The sequence below is a fragment of the Zootoca vivipara genome, chromosome 17 (genome assembly GCF_963506605.1).
Source record: "Zootoca vivipara chromosome 17, rZooViv1.1, whole genome shotgun sequence".
NCBI lineage: Eukaryota > Metazoa > Chordata > Lepidosauria > Squamata > Lacertidae > Zootoca > Zootoca vivipara.
Window position 1 is genome coordinate 39582160 of NC_083292.1, and position 21697 is coordinate 39603856.

The window sequence follows — 21697 nt, forward strand, 5'->3', positions numbered from 1 at the left end:
AAAACAAATACTGATAAAACACACTTGCCGCCTAAAATGCAGGCTACTAAGAGCCCTGCACAACTTGGCAGTGATTAAAGCTATGCCCAGTGAAGGGGGCCTTTTTGTACATCGTGGCAGAGCCCACCCGCTGTTTCCGTTCCTCAGCTCAGTCTTAGGGTGGGTCATGAACCAGTGACCTGAAGGATGTTTGGCTGCCCAAAGGCCAGCCACCTTTCACCAAGGGGCGGGGAAATTTGCAGAGAGAAAAGAGAAGGGAGCAAATCAAATGGCAGCCCCCAGTTTGACACTGGACCTCTCTGATATCCAATATTTTGGCGGTCGATTGGTGGCTTATGTTTTGAACAGGAGAGCAAGCAAGCAGGATGTTCTGCTGTGCTGAAACTGGGCAAGGGCGGGCAGGAAAAGAGAGGCTGCCAAATTCTCATTATTTATACCAGGCCTGTCCAATCCAGCCACCTTACCCTGCTGGCTGATTGCAAGGGTTGATCTTGTGCACCTGTGCCTGGGGAGGGCTAGCTAGAGCCCCCACATCCCCTGACAGCATGTATGTTTTAAACAGATTTTATATAAGTATATAGTTTTAATTCTATCAGTTTAATTGTATTTTAATGATTGAAAGTTTCTGCGTTTTTAGCAGTTCTTGTTTTTATCTGTAAGCTGCCTACTAGAGTCCCGTCAGGGAAAAAGGCGGGTTATAAATAAATATAATAACAATGATGATGATGTCCAAGCTCCCGCACTGCCTGCAGATAAAAAGTAAAGAGAAATCCACAGATCTGCTTGGCCTGTTCAGCCTGGCCTCAATTTGGAATCGCTCTCCTTCTCCAAACAATCCTCCCTGGGGACAGGGCAGGTCTGCTGCAACAACAAGAGGTTCCTTGTGGGAAGGGACAGATTTCAGGACCCAGGGGCCAGAACCAGGAAACGTCCCTGAGATTCAGAGCGTGGCAACTCCCTGGTGCTTGTTTTTCCTTTCTTCTATAAGAAGGAAGAGAATTGAAGCACAACAAACCCGAACAATTAATTCATTCACTAAAAAAAGGCAGCAGTAGCCCCAGCGGCCGCTGGCGATCTCTTCCTTCTGTGCTTTCCCGTTTCGGCTTGTGCAGGCAGATCTGCCGCTCTTGGCTTTCGCAGCCGCTTGTTCCCAGCTGGGTTGCCATGGAGACCTGACTGCAAAAGGTCTTAGCCTTTCGGTCCCCTCTGATATGGCATGTGGAGATGCCATGGGAGGGTTGGAAGCTGGATCGGGGCCAGGGACCAGCAGCTTCATCCCCAGGGTCGAAGGTGCAGTTGCGCTGTGTTCTTAATTAGCCATGCATGCACCCAATGACACTTTCATTCTGGCAAGGTGAGCTCCAGGGAACTGGTTCTGTGTTGATCTCTCCCCGCCTGCCCAAGCGCTCTCCGGGGAGGGGTCTTCCCTGCCCCTGGGTCTGACCCTCATGGTGGCTGCGGCTGACGTAGCAAAGGCGTTCTGCATAGTTCCTTCACTCTACAAAGTGTGTCTTTGGTTGCTGCTCCCAGCTGACTGCTGCAGAGATTGGCTTTGCTCAGGTTCGCCTCCACATTTTAGCTGGGCATGTCAACGCAGGAACAAGGGGTGTAGCTGCAAAAAGGGAGAGAAAGGAGGGTACAGGTTGCATCCAGGGAACATCAGAAGCTGGCTGACACCAAGTCAAACCATTGGCGCATCCAGCTCAGTATTGTCTTCACTGCCCAGCAGAGGCACCCGGGAGTTTTCAGACGGGCCACATTCCCAGCAGTGCCCCACTGACGACCCTGGTAGACCCTTTGGCTCCCCTGCAGTCATCCACCTAGGCCCGGAGCAGCTTTGCTTCAGTAAGGTTGCAACAGCCCCATGTCCCTTCAGACTGTAGCATGAAGGTTAAAATGTCTTCTTAGATAAATGGCAGTAAAACAAGGTAGAGCAAATTTAAAAAACCTGACTACAGGAGGTAGTTGGAATCCTGCGAGCTCCCCACTGCTGGTTAATGAGGTAGTACAAGAATACTTGGCTAGTTTAGATGTATTCAAGTCTCCAGGGCCAGATGAACTACATCCAAGAGTATTAAAAGAACTGGCAGAGGTGATTTCAGAACCACTGGCAATAATCTTTGAAAAATCCTGGAGAACAGGCGAAGTTCCAGCAGACTGGAGGAGGGCAAATGTTGTCCCTATTTTCAAAAAGGGGAAAAGAGAGGACCCAAACAATTACCGCCCAGTCAGCCTGACATCAATACCAGGAAAGATTCTAGAGCAGATCATTAAGCAAACAGTCTGTGAGCACCTAGAAAGAAACTCTGTGATCACTAAAAGTCAGCATGGGTTCCTGAAAAATAAGTCATGTCAGAATAATCTGATCTCATTTTTTGACAGAATTACAAACCTGGTAGATGAAGGGAACGCTGTGGATGTAGCCTATCTTGATTTCAGCAAGGCCTTTGACAAGGTGCCCCATGATATTCTTGTAAAGAAGCTGGTAAAATGTGGGCTAGACAATGCTACCATTCAGTGGATTTGTAGCTGGCTTACTGACCGAACCCAAAGGGTGCTCATCAATGGCTCCTCCTCATCCTGGAGAGTAGTGACTAGTGGGGTGCCACAGGGTTCTGTCTTGGGCCCAGTCTTGTTCAACATCTTTATCAATGACTTGGATGATGGGCTTGAGGGAATCCTGAGCAAGTTTGCAGATGACACCAAATTGGGAGGGGTGGCTAACACCCCAGAGGACAGGATCACACTTCAGAATGACCTTAACAGATTAGACAACTGGGCCAAAGCAAACAAGATGAATTTTAACAAGGAGAAATGTAAAGTACTACACTTGGGCAAAAAAAATGAAAGGCACAAATACAGGATGGGAGACACCTGGCTTGAAAAGGATCTAGGAGTTTTGGTTGACCACAAACTTGACATGAGTCAGCAGTGTGATGCAGCAGCTAAAAAAGCCAATGCAATTCTGGGCTGCATCAATAGGAGTATAGCATCTAGATCAAGGGAAGTAATAGTACCACTGTATTCTGCTCTGGTCAGACCTCACCTGGAGTATTGTGTCCAGTTCTGGGCACCACAGTTCAAGAAGGATACTGATAAGCTGGAACGTGTCCAGAAGAGGGCAACCAAAATGGTCAAAGGCCTTCAAACGATGCCTTATGAGGAACGGCTTAGGGAGCTGGGTATGTTTAGCCTGGAGAAGAGAAGGTTAAGGGGTGATATGATAACCATGTTCAAATATATAAAAGGATGTCATATAAAGGAGGGAGAAAGGTTGTTTTCTGCTGCTCCAGAGAAGCGGACACGGAGCAACGGATTCAAACTACAAGAAAGAAAATTCCACCTAAACATTAGGAAGAACTTCCTGACAGTAAGAGCTGTTCGGCAGTGGAATTTGCTGCCAAGGAGTGTGGTGGAGTCTCCTTCTTTGGAGGTCTTTAAGCAGAGGCTTGACAGCCATCTGTCAGGAATGCTTTGATGGTGTTTCCTGCTTGGCAGGGGGTTGGACTGGATGGCCCTTGTGGTCTCTTCCAACTCTATGATTCTATGATTCTATGATTCTATGATTCTAATCCAGCCTCCTTTAGAAGGGAATTGTGTCATCCTGGTGCCTGAGAAAGACCCGTCTCCCACACAGCCACCCCTGCCTCACCTGGAGCATGGTCTCCAGTCATGAGCTGAGGTCACATTCTGCAATGGTTTTAGGTTTCCAGGTGCTCTTTAGGGACAACCCTTGCTGAGAGTGTTGTTATAGTAGCGTAATGTGGCCATAACATGGGGGATGAGCAACAGTGGACAGATGAAATCATTTCAGTGGCAATTTGTTCAGATTGTAAGCTATTTTACTGTTTTGAAATGAGCTGCCCTGGCACGGCCCTTAAAGTAGAACACAAATTTGGGCTCAAGTTCATGGGCAGGCAGTTTCCTTGTGATGGATGAGGCCTGGGATCGGCTCACACCTTGATTTTTAAAATTTATTTCAGCAGCAGATATGTCCATTTAGCCAGGATGTTGCTGGCGGGGGAGCCAGGACACCCACCACTCTTTAAACTGTTGAATAAACTATTTTAGATGCCTTTAACCAACAATCTTGCCAACCGAATAAACACAGCTAAATTTAGTTCTGTAGCGGGAAAAGAAAGCCAGTGCTTCTCCTTGGAGGTCTGTGAGGGAACTGTGGTCAGGGTGTGTGCCCAATGTGCTTGCAGACGTGAGCCTTTTGAAAACAGACTCACTTGTTGTGGTCAGTTTTCTCGGGCCTGTGTGGTCAAGGCCAGATTTGACAGCCTCCTCCCCACTGCATCCTGCAGCTGTGACTTTAAAGGTGAAGATTCCTGCATTAATACTACTACTACTACTACTACTACTACTACCGGTACTACATTTATTACATATACCCTGCCCATCTGACTGGGTTGCCCCAGCCACTCTTGGCCGATGGGGGTTGGACTAGCTGACCCTCAGGATCCCTTCCAACATGCGTGAATCCCCCCCTTATTTAACCCTGAAAGGGAGTTTAGATTGAGAGAGGCAATGACTGGCCAAAGGTCACTCCCAGGGAGCTTCATGCCCAAGTGGGGATTTGAACCCTGGTCTCTCCAAGGGTGCTAGTCTGACTCTCTTTTAACTGCTACATCGCATTTGCTCTCTGGCGATGGGGAGGATGGTTGTCTCTCTTCCTTGGAGGGCTCCCCCTTCCACACTTCCTGTTCTTCAGTTGGCCTTGCATTGGTGAATTGGACTTTTAATAAACGGAGCTGGGGAATGGCTCCCTTGCTATCCATGGACGACTTGCCTGTTCTCTTGGTTGCTCTGGAGGGAGACCAAGAGCCACAGATGTGCAGGGACTCAGTGCCTCTAATGAACAATTTTACGCACAGTCTAGTAGCTGCTGTAAGGATCCAGGCTTCTAATCTGCCTATTGCATTGTTGTTGTTTTGAAGATAAATGTCTCGGGCTCCCTGTGGATGATTTTCCCTTCACGCTCAATGTTCTCTCCGAATTCAGGCTCGTCCGAGCTCCTCTGGACTTTTGAGGCATTGTTCTGCAAGTGAAAGTCCCCGAAGAAGGAAATTCCTCTCTATTGGGGGAAGTGTGTGTGTTTGTGTGTTGCGTTTTCAAGAGCCAGAAAGTTGCCTTCCCCCCACCTCCTCCTGCACAGCTCTGTTTACAAAACATTTCCTTCCCAAGTTCCCAAATGATTTTGCCTGCGTGCGCCTTAAACGGGATGGGACAGGCTCCTGTCGAGTTTGTAAATGGCATTGAACAGGGTGGCGGGGGGCAAGTTCTGCAGCCTTAGTCAGTAACTAGTTTGAGCTGCCCACTGTAAGTGCAAGGTGTCTCCTGAATAATTGCTGCCCCTTCAGCTCCCATCATTTTGTGTGTGTGTGTGTGTGTGTGTGTGTGTGTGTGTGTTAGAGAGAGAAAAGTTAGGTTGCTCTAAATTCACCTCCTCCCCTTAGGCATCACTTTCCAAATATTTCCACCAAATTGTCTTTACTGCATAGGTTTCTGGGTTAGTGGCACCAGCCAGTGAGCTCAGTGGCTTAGAAAAGAAGTTAAGAATGAGAGCAAAGGACATCTAGCAGCCCTCAATGGCAGGCTTATTTATAATATTTGTTAGTTGCATTTCTCATGGAGTGACACAGATCAACTTGCATTGAAACCAGTTAGGAACATCCAACAACAGTCTAAAAGCACAGCTACAGATAAGACAGATCAGGACTTACTCATCCCACCCCACTAAGTGGAAGCTTGTAAAAAAGGAGTCTGCGCAGCTAAGCAGGGCAGCTTGCAGCAGAGATCATCTTGAAATCCACACACCACCTCGGTTATTATTAAATGATGTTGGCAAGCAATAGCGAGGCACACTTCTTTTTTTGCAATGAGATTTTTATTAAAGTTTTTCATAATACGATAAAATAGCAGCTACAAAAAATAGAAGTAGAATAAGTAGAATAAGGAGTCCTCTCTTAAAAGTAATTCTTATCTCTTACCACTCGCAAAAGATAGTAGCACATCCTAACTCTCGCCTGGGATTGTTCCTATCTCTTCCCAGCCTTTTACACTTTTTAAGAGGGGCCTGATACACCAGAAGTAAGGCACCAGGGAAAGTCCTGAATTTTAACACCCCCTGTCCCTTTATTTTCCTTTGATTTTCAAATCCTGGAGCTGTTCTGTTGCTTCAGTTTCTGCACTCGTTTTTATTTGCTAATACTGACTCCAATAACGTTGACGCCTGCCTCAAGCTTGTGGAACAACCGTCTCCCCTTCTCCTCTGCCAGGAACGGCGTGAACGTTGAAGGGGCGACGCACAAGCAAGTGGTGGACCTGATCCGAGCGGGGGAGAAGGAGCTGATCCTGACGGTTCTGTCGGTTCCCCCCCACGAGGCTGACAACCTCGACCCGAGCGACGACTCTCTGGGCCAGTCGTTCTACGACTACACAGAGAAGCAGGCGGTGCCCATCTCCATCCCCACCTACAAGCATGTGGAACAGAATGGTGAGAAGTTTGTGGTGAGTACCAGCCCGGCTGGGGGGTCCCTCTTGGGTGCCTGTGCCTCGTGACGGAGGGCTTTGGAACGCTCTGGCATGTCTTTCTGCTCCCCGACTGGTGTAGAGTCCTGCTAGCAAATGTTTGGGCAAAAGAGAGAGTGTCGGCCTTCAGCGTTTGCCCGTGTGCAACTCTCCTGTCTGTCTCCTCCTCTCTGTCTCTTGGGCATGCACAGCGGAGAGGAGCGGGATTCCTCTTGGTCTGTAATGTGGAGGAGGGAAAAGGCAGCAGGACCCCCCCCTTTTCTCCAAACTGCTTGTGCAAGTCTTTGGGAACTCCCCGCCTCATCACCGAGCTTTCTGGCAAGCAGAAAGATAAGATAAGATAAGATAAGATATCTTCATTGTAAGATATCTTTATTGTCATTGTCCCCTTGCAGGAACAACAAAATTACTCGGTTGCTACATCCACTCAGATAAAGCATTCCGCATAATCCAAAATTACAAAACCTAATTAAAAACAGTAAATATAATACAAATAACAAGTAAAATAAGATGACTTCAAAGTCCAGGCTTTCCATTTAAGGCCAAAATCGCTCTAGAGAAGAAACTGTTCCCGAGACGGCTCGTTCTTGCCTGCATAGTTCTATATCTCCGTCCCGATGGCAGGAGCTGAAAGAAATGGTGTCCAGGGTGCGTTGGATCTCTTGATATGTCTAGTGCTTTTCTATGGCACCTGGTGGTATAGATTTGTTCTAAGGTGGAGAGTGAGCAGCCAATAATGCTCTCTGCTGTTTTAATAATTCTACACAGCCCTGCTCTGTCCTGAGAAGTACAGCTTCTGTACCACACACATAAACTGTACGTGAGCACGCTCTGTATGGCACAGTGAACTCTAAAGAAGAGAAGACGGCCCCATTCACACCACACATTTAAAGCAGATTGTGATGTCACTTTCCACAGCCATGGCTTTGCTCCTTAAGGATTCTGGGAGCTGTAGTTCTTTAAGGGTGCTGTGACCTGTTAGGAGACACCCCCCCTTCTCCCTAAGAGCTACAATTCCCATAGTTCCCTGTGAAGAGAGATTGTTAAACCACTGTATAGGAATTGTGGCTATGGGAGGAGACTAGGAACCTCTTGACAACTCTCAATGCTCCCAAACTCCCAGAATTTGCTTCTCGCTGCATCTTCTGATGTCCAAGTCTCCATTCAAGCAAGGCCACTGTTGCTCAGACTTTTCACATGTCAAGTCCCAGGTTCAGTACCTCAAGGCATCTCCAGCTAGGGCTGCACAGGTCCCCTCCCTGAAACCCTGGAGAGCCTCTTCCCCGTGGTGTAGACAACCCTAAGCAGAATGGATTGAGAGGCAGAGCATCTGCTTGGCAGGCAGTGGTTCCAGGTTCAGCCCACAGCACAGGAACATCAGAAGAGCTTGATGGGTCAAATGCAGCATCCTGCCCTCACAGCAGGCAACCAGGTGCCTCTGGGAAGCCCACAAGCAGGACCTGTGCGCCAGCAGCCGCTCTCCCTGCTTGGGATCCCCAGAGGCATCTGTCTCCGACAGGGGAGGATAGAACAGAGTCATTTTGGCTAGTAGCCACAGGTAGCCTTATCCTTCATGACTCTTTCTAACCTCAGGTTAAGGCTGGGAAATTGCCAATAAACAAGTGAATCTAAAACAATAAAATGGCTGCTTTGTTGTGGCTTGACAAAAACGGCAACCGATTTAATCAGGATAAGAGCAGACTGTGTGTGCACACTGGACAAATGGTTTGCGAAAGGCATTCCACAATCCGTTTATCTGCCATTGGCCTCACCTCCGAAGGAGAGGGCATTTGGAACAAATTCTACTCTGACCCAACCCTGATGAAGGAAACATGTCGATGCCTTTTAGCACCTATGAGGTTCCTCTTCGGATGATGGAAAGAAAGCCAACCTCACTTTGGCCACATCCACAGCAACATATTTGAAGCTCCCCTGAAGAAGCCTAGGATCTGTAGTTTAAGGGTGCTGGGGACTGTAGCTTTTTGCAGGGGGTAAACTATGTTCCCAGGATTCTTTGGGGGAAGTGATGTCCTTCCAGTGTGTGGCATGAATGCGACCTAGATGCAGCAAAACGTGTTATCTACATGGCCACTCCAGGGGGGTCTTCAGCTTCTGCTGTTCCTCTTTGCCATTGGACTCCCCATTGTGAAAACCACCGGCTGTCCCATCCTGCCATGCACTGAGTAAAGTAGCCAGGAGAGGGTGATTCTGTTGCAGAGGACACTCTGTCCGACTGTTTCTTCTGCCCAGGAGGAACCAAGGACGTCCCATCTCCATTCCAGAGCTGCTCCACGCTGCCTCTTTCGAACGTTCTCCAAAACATAGCTCACCCCTTGTGGGTCTTTCGGTAGCCATTGAAAAGCGGAGTTATTCCTGGTCATGTGCCAGCCCTGCAGGAGTGGGGCGTGTGCCCATCTGCTGTGCCAGCCTGTGCCAAAGCGGCCTGCTGCCCACAAACTCCCAAAGGACCCAGTGAAGCCTTCAGATCCCTTCTGGTCTTGTGGGGTTTGGGACCTTTCAGCTTGTGCCAGTTTGAAAGTGTGTGTGTGGCTATAAATTACTCATCAGCAAGTGGAATGAGACAGCTTATTTACAGGCTCTGAGTACAGTGGGGAAGTTTGCTCCCTGAACGGGCAAGACGGATGTTGCATTGATTTCCACCCCCTCCCTCTCTCTCCCCTCCAGTTGTGAAACAGGAACTATATTTCCAAGGAGAGACAAAGTGCCTGTTTAGAAAGGATCATGTGCTGAATTGGAGTATGTGTGTTGATGTCTTAGGGGTCTCCACAAATTTGTTGAGGTTTTTTTTTTTTTTGCAAAAAGAAAATGAAGTTTTTGAACTATTTTGAAAGAAATCTAGACATTGGCTGCTATAAATATGGATTTTCCTGGACATTTCAGCGATTTCCGCCCAGGCACTGCTTCCGACTGCAGTATTCCGGCTATGTCTGGAAAATTCCGGACGTATGGCAACTCTACCAAATAATGTACTGTGCTGGAGGGAGATCTGATTTTAGGGCAGAATTAGAAGTTTGTTATCCCCCCGCCCTGGGCAATGCATCTCTATAGATTATGCTGTTATTTATGTTGTGTTGTTCTTCCTATGAAACAAATCAGAATTTTTGATGGTAAGAACTTCAAGTTTTTTTGGCATAGCTAGGCTAAGAGGACGGAATAATGAGAACGTATGTGGGGTGTTTGAGAGTATGGATGAGTAAAACAAGCTCAGTACACCTGCTTTGCAGGCAGAAGGTCCCAGTTTCCATCTCCTGGAGAGAGACTGCCAGTCAGTGTGGACAATATTGAGCTTGATGTAACAGTGAGTCTTACTTGATGTAAGGCAACTTCCTGCTTACAAAAAGTTGATTGATAAGAAAAGTATTCATAAACTGGTGTTCAAATAGCAACATATTATATATTTCAAAAAACACAGTGAGGTAAACAGCCTGGGAGATAGCTGTGGAATTCTGCTTATCGACCCCTTAATTAGACCAAAGATAGCTGCCTTATTCCGAGTTGAGCCATTGGTCCATCATGCTCAGTGTTGTTCACACTGACTACTATCAGCTCTCCAAGGTTTCAAGCAGGGAGTTTTCCCCATCCCTACCTGGGGATGCCGTTGGGGATTGAACCTGGAGCCTTCTGCACTCAAAGCAGGTGCTCTACCCCTGAGCTACTGCCCTTCCCCAGTACATTTGCTGGATTTGAGTATATCCTTCGGCAGTGGTTAATTGATGTTTTCTTTTTAATTGTTTATGGTTTTATTATATGTTTGTAATACGCAGACTCGCCTTCACCTTGTTTCCCCCCTGCCCTTTCCCCCCCTCCCTCCCAGGTCTACAATGTTTACATGGCAGGCCGGCAGCTGTGTTCCAAGCGGTACCGCGAGTTTGCCATCCTGCACCAGAACTTGAAGCGGGAGTTTGCCAGCTTCACCTTCCCCCGCCTGCCGGGCAAGTGGCCCTTCTCGTTGTCAGAGCAGCAGTTGGATGCCAGGCGACGGGGGCTGGAGGAATACCTTGAAAAGGGTACGCAGAAAAGAGCACGTGTGTCGGGGAGGGTGCCCTTGGCATGCTCCCCACTGGCAGCTGGTTCATCTGAACAAACTACCGTTTGGTCAGCTGCCTCCTGAGAAGTGGAGCTGAAACAAAAGGTTTCAGAAAGGCTAATAATTTGATTTTTAAAAGTACCCCTGCAGTGAACTACGCCACAGATTTTGCATGCATTTATTATTTAGTTCCAAAACATTTATACACGGCTTGATTGTAAGAAGCAAACAAACCAACTTAACAAGCCTCAAAGAGGCTTATATTGAAAAACCCCAATAAAACTGTCAATAAGAAAAAAAAATAGCAACAATAATTTAAGATTAAAAATTTAAGCAACAGATCCTATTTTCAGTGCAAGGTAACGTCATGCTCTTAAAAGAGGCGTTCCTTATAAGGGTTGGCGGGAAGGAATTCCTGTTTGGAGAGGGTGCATTTTTTATTTAGAGTTACGAGAATAAGCAGATACATGCAGATGTATTAAATCATGCAACCAGCTAAACCTCATTCAATCGACCACCTGGGAAATGTCTGTGCCCCCTGCCCCCTCCCCGATGTGGCTGGACTCCCAAGTCCCAGCAGCCGCAGAATCCAGCATGGGCAAATGACAATGGGAGTTGTAGTCCCGAGAGCATCTAGAGGGCCTCTCAGGCTGCCCATCTCTGACCCTGGCAGTTCTTTAATCAAGTCTCAGGCCGCCCTGGAAGCTTTGAGAATTGTGGTCGATAGGAAACAGCCTTTGCCTACCATACAGCCCCTCAGATTCCTCCTTTGGCATGGAAGTCTGCATAAGGCAGAAGGTGCAAAGATTATCCTGGGAGCACCTAGTCCTGTAGCTAAGGAGGTGTGCATTTGATCAGTACTGGATGGGGGGGCACTACCTCCCTCTCCACCCCCACTGAGACCTCCTTGTGTCCTGCCAATGCCCTCTTCCTGCCCATTAACTGAGCCATTCTCCTTCCCTCTGCAGTGTGTTCCATCCGGGTCATCGGGGAGAGCGACATCATGCAGGAGTTCTTGTCAGAGTCAGATGAGGTAGGCGAGCAAAAAACCGGACGCTGCAGGGGAGGTGCCGGAGCATGTGCAGTTGATGCTTAAAGTATGGCCTAGAGTGTTGGACTAAGTCCTTGGAGACCAGGGTTCAAATCCCCACTTGCCCGCAAAGCTCACCGGGTGACTTTAGGCCAGTCACTGCCTCTCTGCCTAACCTACTTCACAGGATTGTTGTGGGGATTAAATGATATGAGATAGAACCATGCAGACCACCTTGAGCTCTTTGCAGAAAATGGTGGGATATCAGTGCAATCTCTCATCAAGGTTTCTAGAGCTTTGAGAAGCTCAGCAATGACTTTTCCTGCCAGGCATTTCAGGAGAGTTAGGATATTGTGTGTGTTTTGAGTTCTTAATTGTTGTTTTTTGAAAATCTTAACACCTACACTCCGCTTTAACACCTACACTCCGCTTTCCTGCTTTCTGTTTAAGTGGATTGGCCCGTCACATTTCATTTCATTTTTTATGAGCGGTATACTTTGAGCCTCTTTGAGGAGGACATAGTTGGCAGAAGAGCGGGACAGTCATCTCAACAAACGGGAAAAGCAGGACAAGGTGTCCTGGGCTAGATTGGCTGGGGGAGAAGGCCCCCACCTATACATGCATATCTAACCTCCTGTGTGGCTGTAGATAGAAGCTGCCCTTCCAGAGCAAGAACTTGCTTGGCCCTCCAGGCAAAGCGCCTTCTGAGCCATGGGGCTTGGGGATCCAGGTACCTCAAAGAGGTGCAGCCATCAGCAGGGGAGGCCCTGTGGGTGGTGCCACTGCCACTGGAGGTTGCCTGACTTGTCACAGGATGTTTTTAGTGGTGGTTCCTGATTTGTGGGGAACACACCCACCCCCTTCCTGGAAATTCTGAAATTATTTTAAGGACAAGTGATGGCTTTTATGAGTTTTAAATGATATTTTTAGAAGGTTGTATTAAACCTTTTTAAAGAAGTCTCCGTTGTATTAGTATTGATCTGTTTGCTGCCCAGTACTCCTTTGGAGCAGGGTTTCTTCTAAAAGATTGTGTGCAGAGGGGTGTTCCCCACGATACAGGGAAGCCACAGCCCACCCCCTTTCATTATGGTGGGACCAAAGGCTTTTCCAGACCAGTGGCTGCCATATACCCTTTTAGGCAGGCTCGATTCCCTCAGCCTCTCATGGTAGGAAAGAATCTAGTTTGATAATGCAGGGTTCCACTTGACTAGGTGCAGGGAATCCTTGGCCATTTAGATGTCTCCCATCACCCCTAGCCATTGAGCATGCTTGCTGGGGCTGATAGGAGCTGCAGTTCAGCAACGTCTGGAGGGCCAAAGCTCTCCTCCCCATCCCATCCCTGTGTGGCTCCCCTCTCTTTCCCTATCTCTTTACGACATCACTCCTCATAGCTGAGAATCCTTTCCTTGTGCCCTGGAGAAACCAGACTTAAAAAACCTGGTACTGCAGCCTGAGAGGCATACCTTAAACAAAAACAATAAATCCTGGGTTTATCTACCTGCCCTTGCACCCTAGAACTACAACGGCGTGTCGGACGTGGAGCTCAGAGTGGTGCTTCCAGACATCACGACAGTGACCGTCCGGGTCAAAAAGAACAGCACCACAGACCAGGTGTATCAGGTGAGGAGGGCAGGGGGGCATCTAGGGACCTGTTTCCTCACTGGCAACAGAGAAAGAAAGAAACTTGGATTTCTTTACTCTATGCGCTGTTTCTGTTTTTAAGGAAGACTTTGTAGACTTTTAGAAATGTGAGAAGCTGCCTTATTTGTCTGCACAGACAGGCAGCCACTGTCTCAGGTTTCAGATGGAGGGTATCTTCAGGCTTAACTTCCTATTCTGCACGTGACACACTGAGTCGTTTGTGTGGGGAAAGTCCACCCTGAGAGACATGAAAAGGGAAGTGTGGGGCACCCTTTGTGGCTGTCTGCACTGGGATGTGCCCTTATGAGTGGCTCTTTGCCTGTCTCCAGTAGCAGAATAAGGCCTTGGGAAGCTAGAAGGCCAGGCCATTGTTGCTAGCCTTTTCCACCCCTGCTCAGTTCAAAGCCCCAGCCCTTTCCTCCTCCTCCTCACACCTCCTCTCCCGCCTTAATATTGGAAATTGAAACTGAGCTGACCTAACCATCTCCAGAGCCTGAATCACTTTGCAAGAAGAAGGTGCACTGAGTCCTTGCTCTAAAATAACAAGCAGATGTGGGGGTTGGCTCAGGCTTCATGCCTCTGGCCTCAGAGTCAGGCTTGAGAATTAGCAGCTCACCCCATTTTCATTATTATTATTATTATTATTATTATTATTATTATTATTTTAACATAATGACCATTATGAACTGCCCCAAGGTACAGTGGAACCTATTATGATTATCACTTATTAATTTATTACTCGCCATTCACTCTAAGCCAGGGTTACTCAACCTTGGGTCTCCAGCTGTTTTTGGACTACAACCCCCATCATCCCTAGCTAGCAGGACCAGTGGCCAGGGGAGGTGGGAATTGTAGTCCAAAAACAGCTGGAGACCCAAGGTTGGGAAACACTGCTCTAAGGTGCCAGGATGGGCCATAGCATTAAAAACAAATGAAAACATCTTAGCTAACAGCTAACGTCTGTAGAGTGACCAGCTTTCACATTATCAGCTTTCACATTATCAGCCCGCATACTCAGGGGCGACAGTGGTGGGAAGGCCTGAACAGGCGATTTGAGCCTTTTAGATATTTATTGATGTGCTTGAGACCAGAATAACGAAGCCCAAGGGCACCAAAGATGGAAGAATGTATCTGCCAGCCGTTCTGTGTGTGTATTCGCATCCCTTGAAGGGACAGTCGTGTGCCCAGAGGCAGCCCTGCTGTGCCTTGCACTGTCCCAGGGATTAAACACCCCCCCCCCAGTTTGTCTGATGCTTATTCTTTCTTTCTCCTGCTTCTTGCCCTCCAGGCTGTTGCTGCCAAAGTTGGGATGGACAGCACAACTGCCAACTACTTTGCCTTGTTTGAAGTGATCAATCACTCATTTGGTGAGGCCTGAAGCCGGGTGGGAGGTTCAGAGTGTGTGGGGTGTTTGTCTTTCTTTGGCAGGTTCAGAAATTTCCTTGAGCCCCTTCCCTAGGAGGGAAAAGCTCAAGCAGCCGACAAAATCCAGAAAAAAATGAGAAACTGCTAAGTGGGGGGAAATGCATGATACCTTTATAAGATTTTACACGTTGCGGAGGAAGTAATTGAGATTTTCTCTCTCCCTACAACCCAGAATACTGTAATTCAGGGCCACCCACTGGAATTAGGCAGTGAGATTGGTTAAAAAGGATCTGGTGTGAGTTTAGGCATCTTTGCTTATGGATCCGTGGGGGGAGTTAAATTAGCACCCTCTGCATATGTGGTACCAATTCTTCACTTCCTCCCCCCTCCCCCATTTCTGCATCCTCCACACACCACGCAGTGCGGAAGCTGGCGCCCAACGAGTTCCCCCACAAGCTCTACGTGCAGAACTACACCTCGGCCGTGCCGGGGACCTGCCTGACAATCCGGAAGTGGCTCTTCACCACGGAGGAGGAGGTCCTTCTGAACGACAATGACCTGGCGGTCACGTATTTCTTCCACCAGGTGGGCGCTCTCGGGCAGTCTCTGTGCTTGCACGGTCTTTGTGTATGTGTGTCCGTCTGTCTTTTCGCGGGCTCTTCTTTTTGAAGGCGCTCCCGGATTGCAGAGGGTCTCACACACAGTGCCTGTAGAGACACGGAGGACCACGTGGCAGGGAGCGGGAGAAGGAGGTGAAAGGCAGCTGGGCTAGCACAAATAGAAGTGCATAAAATTATACATGGTATGGTGACAGTAGGCATAGAGAAGTTTTCCTCCCTCTTTCAGAATACTACAAGTGACACGCATCTTACACAGGGGTTTATGTCCCTGCCTGTTGTACATATGAGCAAAATTGTGCAAAGCCAGGAACCCCTGGAACCGGGCCCACTCACTGCAAGGGTGCAGGGCTGCTTTCTGGGCTTTGGGGAGGAGGTGGCAGGGGGCACCTCGCTCACCTGGCTTTGGGAAGGCGGCATGGGGGCTCTGGGGTGCTGCCATTGCATATTTGTGCAGGTGTGTGTGTGTGGGGGGAATAAATAATTGGAGAGTGGGTTTCCTCCGCTCTCCATTTATTTATTTATTCCGCCCTCCCCTCCACACAAAGCTGCAATCGCAAAAGTAAAATGTAGGTAAGTTGCGAGTTACCTGTACTTTGCTTTCTTTACAGGTAGTCAGCAGACCATTAAAACATTCTATAATGATCGGCAGTTACCTTTGATAAAACTAATAACAATGCACATTGATAAAGCTGAAAGACACAGAATCAAAATGCTAAACTGTATGTCAGGCAGTCATAAGAGGCCTATTAAAAAGAGCTTTAAGCATAAGGACTAGAAACTTGAAGTCCTAATGACAGGACGTCAGGAGCTGGTGTGGCAGTGGAGTGGAATGGAGGGTGACCAAAGCTGGTCTAGGCACACCTGGGTGATCTTGTGGTAGCTGAGCCAAGGAGAAACAAAAAATATTGGTGTCGGCCCTAGTTGAAGAACCAGGCTGGTCTCTGAATGCTTCTTATGTCATCCAGGCTGTTGATGACGTGAAGAAGGGGTACATTAAAGCCGAGGAGAAGTCCTACCAGCTGCAGAAGCTCTGTGAGCAACGGAAGATGGTCATGGTAAGGGAAGTCCTCCCCCCCCCCCATTCAGAGCAAGGCATTCTGGGATGTGGGCTTTGCTGTTCCTTCCTGCTGGGCTGTAGCGCCTGGAAGCAGCGAACCCTCTTCTATATCGTATGTGGAATTTTGTAACTTGAGTTTTTAAGATCCTTTTCCTCTCTTTTGATTGGTATTTCATGTTTAGAATTGATCACATTGACTGCATTGAGTTAACAAAGTTTTAATCTTGGCGATGGATGAGATTGGATTGGAAATCAAAATCAAAAGAGCGGCATCATCTGCAAATAAACTGATTTTATGTTGTGCACCAGCCGTTTCATAGCACTTAATGTCTGAAACCTCCCTCACTGCTGTTGCCAGAAGTTCCATAGTAATGAATAGCCAAGAACAGCAGTGAGAGGACAGCCTCGTTTAGTGCCTTTTCCAATTTTAATGTTGGCATTTTCAAAGACATTTAGTCTAATGCTGGTTATGCTTTCCTAATATAGTTGAAATTTTTATTGATTTTAATCTATTAAAAAAAATGGTAAGTAGGAAGCTGGTAAAGGAAAGTCGGGAGAGAACTGTACACAAAAAAATACTTTTAGATAGGAGAGTTAAAATTGAGTGAAATGAATTACAAGGCAATACGCCATTTGTTATTTTACTGTTCCAGTATTGGATGGACAGGGTTGGGAAGCATTTTATGGAGCCTTTTAAATCCTCTTAAATGAGCAAATAAATGTGCAAGCATCGCTTTATAATTAACCCTAAGAAGCGGGATGTGGGTGCGGGTGGGAACAACTCTGGCTGTGGTTGATTGGCTGGCCTTTCAGCCAATCAGATTAGAAACCAGGGAGGGCGCATTCTCTCCTCACTTCCTGCGGCTTCCTCCCCTGCAGTACCTGAACATGCTGCGGACCTGCGAGGGTTACAACGAGATCATCTTCCCGCACTGCTCCTGTGACTCGCGGCGGAAGGGTCACGTGATCACAGCCATCAGCATCAAGCACTTTAAACTCCATGCCTGCACCGAGGAGGGTCAGCTAGAGGTCAGCTGCCCCGGGTCCCTGGCTGGGGCGGTTGGGGTGGGTTGCCGCTGTGGGGTGAGAGCGTCCAGAGAAGCTTTTCCTAGAAGGAGCTTCAAGGTGTCTTTAGGGTTCTGTTGGGGCTGAAAGGCCCCCACACCTGAGGTGGGCCTCGTTCCCTCTCGATGACAGCTCCGCCCGCTCTCTGCTCTTGCAGAACCAGGTAATAGCCTTCGAATGGGACGAGATGCAGCGATGGGACACGGACGAGGAGGGCATGGCGTTCTGCTTCGAATACGCGCGGGGGGAAAAGAAGCCACGCTGGGTGAAGATCTTCACCCCTTACGTAAGTGTGGGTCTACGGGGAAGAGAGCGAGGCGAGGCATCGGGGAGGTGGCAGGGGGATGGAATATCTAGTGATGATTTGGGAGCTGCCACCAGGGGGCACCAAGGAGACACAGCCTCTGACCTTTTGGGGATAAGAGGTGTCTGGTCGGTGGAGCTGTGGTTGAGCTGAGTGAGAGGTGCAAACTCTCAGTCCTGAGAGATGGCTGTGGTTTTTTTCCTCTCTCTCTCCCACCCCATTGCAGTTTAACTACATGCACGAATGTTTCGAACGAGTGTTCTGCGAGCTCAAGTGGCGGAAAGAGGTGAGAAGTCACATTTGGCATCATTTATCTTGATGCAAAGCGTGTTTTTGCCTTCCACCTGGAGATATCTTCCCCTACGGTTCTCGGTGTGCAAGGCTGGCAAAACTTGTCTGCCAGGCTGGAAAAGGGTTTTCCAAAGTGGTCCTGCAGCAGCCACTAAGAGATGCTCCTCCTCACCTTCCAGGAGAGGGCAGAGACCCTGTTCATTCCCATCGCTTGTGCTTCCCATTAGAGCATCTTGTTGGCCACTGTGCGAACAAGATGCTGGACTAGGTGGACCGTCTTTGGCCTGATCCGGTAGGGCATGTCTTATGCATAACAATGTGGAGGGCTCTCGCCTTCATGCGCCACCTGTGGACTTGCAGGAAGAATCTGTTCGCCCACTGTGAGAAAGAAGATGTTGAATGAGAAGAGCCCCTTGGCCTGATCCAGCTTCAGGGCTCTTGTGTGGCACGTGCAAGCCAAGAACTGGAAGAGCTGCCATTTTTTATTATTCCCGGGAGCCAATGGAATGCTGCCTCCAAATTCCTGGCTGCCTCCTTAGTCTTCCCACCCCACCTAGTGCACCTCCAGATGTTTCGGACTACAATTCCCACAGTCTCCAGCTGGCATAGCCATGTGACGTTGGGGCTAGCAGGAACAGTGCAAGTGGGCAGACCCCATTTGGAGGTGCGCCTGGTTTGGGGAAGACAAGAGACCTGTCAAGGTGGACCTCAAGAGGCTTGATGGGAAGGGCGGGGATGGGTGGAGGAAGAGGCGGGGCTGACACCTCTGCTCCTAGAGCTGATAGACTGCCGCTCGCTTCCATACTTCCTCTTAAAACAATCCTGTCCTTCCTTTCAAAGGTGGAGGAAGAGGCGACAGACAAGGATAACAAGAACTGCAGTAAAGACAACATGTGCAGCAAGGTAAGGGGTTAGGGAACACTCCCCCCCCCAGTTTTCTAGCGCAAGTGCCGTTTGAGAGCTCTGCTTCTTCTCTGTGTTGTGCGGAACGTGCTTGAGGTTGGGGAGAGCTACCCCACCCCCTGGTCTGCTTCAAAGAGGCACCCCCTTTCAAACGGCCCAGACGTCTTCCAAGACTGGATCTGGCTCAAAACAGCAGTTTCTAAGTGTTGCTAATAATTTTAATGAAGTAAGCCTGCAGCTTACGTGGTAGTTGCGTTCTGGGGACGCAAATAGCCAAAGCAGGTTGGGTCCAGTGGTGGGTGGGGTTGCCAAAGTCATTTCCCCCCAGAACCCCGCTCCCTTTCCACCCCCTTTTTATTTATTTATATATTTTCCGCCGCGCATGTGAAGCTGAATGTGCACGAGTTTAATGTGCATACATTGCGGGCTTAGCATAATAATAATTTGTAGTTAAAGTGGTAATCGGCATGGCCCAGTGGTCAAGGAGTTAGGAGTCCCAACAGCATCTGTGCACCATGGGTGGTGCTCCCCCAATCCCTGCTTTGAAACTGTTCTTCTGAGCATGGCCAGCAGCAATTTTCCTGCTTGGATTCCTGGGATTTGTAGTTTCTTTGCCTGGGGAAACTGACTTCCCATCACTCTAGGGCAAGGCAGTGTGTGCCTGCACCCAAGGTAAGGACCTGGGTCTGCCGGCTGGCCGGCCAACCTCCTTTTATGAACTTTCGCCTGCTGCTGCCCCCCCGTCCCTGAAGGTGCCCATGAAAGCCCCTTCCGAGGATTTTGTCAGCGTTCATCAGGAATGCTTTCACAACCCTGGCAGCTTTTAAGGCAGATTTTGTGGGGAGGGTCTGTGTTCATAGATTACTTTTCCATCGCTGCTCTTGGTATCTTAGCCACCGTTCTCTCTCTTTTGGTCTCCTTTCCAGAACATCTTTCAAATGATGCGGACACAGCACAGAGACATTACGACTTAGCCTCGCGGCCGCCATGGACAAAATCAGACAACAACACACAGACACACACACACAGACAGACCGAGAAGCAAAACGTATTATCCCTTTCCCTGCCCCCCCCATCCTGAAAATTAACACTTTTAAAAACGAAAAAGAGAGAGGGGGAAATGGTTTATTGTATTAAAGCCCTTAAAACTAAATATTAATAATACCATTTGTGAATTTCATGTTAAAGAAACTGGGGGGCGGGGGGCAGGCAGGGATCCAGCCAAGCTGTCGGAAGCAGGAAGGGTGGGAAGAGAGGGAGGTGGGAGTGGGAAATCCAGTTTCTTACCACTGGAAATTGTGGGGGGGTGTCTCCCCCCCGTTTGCCCCCCTTCCTGTTGTTCAAAGATGGACTCTGCTGAGGGTTTTTTCTGTTCTTTTCTTTTCCTTTTTTTTTAAACAAACTGGATATAGAAATGTACATCCATTTGCACTGTTTGGACATATATATGTATGTATGTAAAAAAAATTATATATACAAACTATCACACACGTATATACATATATATATAATTTCATATCGGCGGCCGTTTAACTTTCAGAATGCTTACATTTCTACACGAGTTTTCCTTCCTCCGGAATTTGTCATGGTGGTGCTTCTTTTTCCTCTTGTAAAAAGATTAATCTAGAACCAGGAAGAGAGGGGGTGGGAACGAAAAACAGCCTTAAAGGAGCTGCCTTTACTCTCATTCATAGGAATTAACTGGAGCTGAAACAAATTTCAAAGCTTGAAGCCCTTTTAAAAATGTGTGTGTGAGAGAGAATTTCTTCCCCCTGTTTTTGAGGCTGCATTTTGGGATGTCGGCAGGAGAAGTGGGGAGAGTCTCTGGACAGAAAGCATTTCAGGAAAAACACTTTTGGTTCCAACTGGATTGAAACATCCAAGTTGTGTTTGTAATTGTGGAATTTCAGCTTGAAGATTTTTTTTTGGGGGGAGGGGTGTTTAAATTGAAAAATTGCATCTGGGCGCCTTGCATATTCCAGGCTTATAACACCTACTCCCTCTGTCACTCCCCTCCCTTGTGGCATTTGAGATTTTGTTAGTGTCAGTATCATGCATTTAAAATTGAGCAAAGTGGGGGGCTGGATGAGAAGAGGAGGTGAAAGAAAATTCCACCCTCCCTCCTTACAAGATTACAGTGCAACCCACCATCATGGAAACATGGTTGTTGCTTGAACTGCTAGCCAGCGCAGCCATGGTCGGCAGCTAGAGAGTTGTTAGGAGAGCCCTGCCCCATTCCCCTCCCAGAACTACAATTCCCAGGGTGTTTTAACAGTCAGTCCCTCCCAAGGAACTCGCTCCCAAGGAACTCGCTGTCCGGAAATCGCTGCTCCCCAGGATTCTTTGGGAGGGGCAACCGTGACTGTTTAAAGTGGTATCATAGCGCTTTGAATGTGTGGTGCAAATGTGGCCAAGGCGAGAAGAGGCCGTGTCTTCCCCGTCCTCTTTCCTTCAAAGCATTTGTGGCTCCAGATTTCCTGCCAGGAGGCGTACCAAGAGTGGAGGGGCTAGGTCAGTTGCAGGCCAGTTTCCGGCCTCCAAAACAACCCAGGAGATGATGGCCGAGCAAGCCGGAGTGGTGGCGCGTTCTCAGCCAGGCTTCCAGAGCAGGGAAAGCAGGGTGGTGTGTGTGCGTGCGTGCACCCAGTGTCTGGAGAAGGCTGGTCCCGTGGTCACAGCTTTGAGGCACGTACTGTAGGCAGAGGAGCAAAATCATTTGCCCACGTGTTAGAAGTAGGGGCTGCAGTTGGGCTTAATGGAAAAGTAGGATGTGAGATCGTGCCCAAGCAGGTGTGACTTCACTGCCACTGGACACATTATTTGGATGCTTTTCTGA

At 48.4% G+C, this 21697-nt stretch overlaps 1 protein-coding gene across 1 annotated transcript; it reads left to right on the forward strand.

Annotated features, from left to right (window-relative positions):
* Nucleotides 1-6120: 6120 nt before the first annotated feature.
* Nucleotides 6121-20347, forward strand: SNX27 (sorting nexin 27; the record flags this gene model as incomplete). Its single annotated transcript, XM_060269375.1, has 12 exons — nt 6121-6516; nt 10373-10565; nt 11554-11618; nt 13131-13235; nt 14545-14623; nt 15043-15206; nt 16207-16296; nt 17178-17327; nt 17521-17649; nt 17894-17953; nt 18799-18861; nt 19788-20347. Coding segments are annotated over 12 exons (1542 nt in total), but the record flags the coding sequence as incomplete, so codon positions are not given.
* Nucleotides 20348-21697: the final 1350 nt, after the last annotated feature.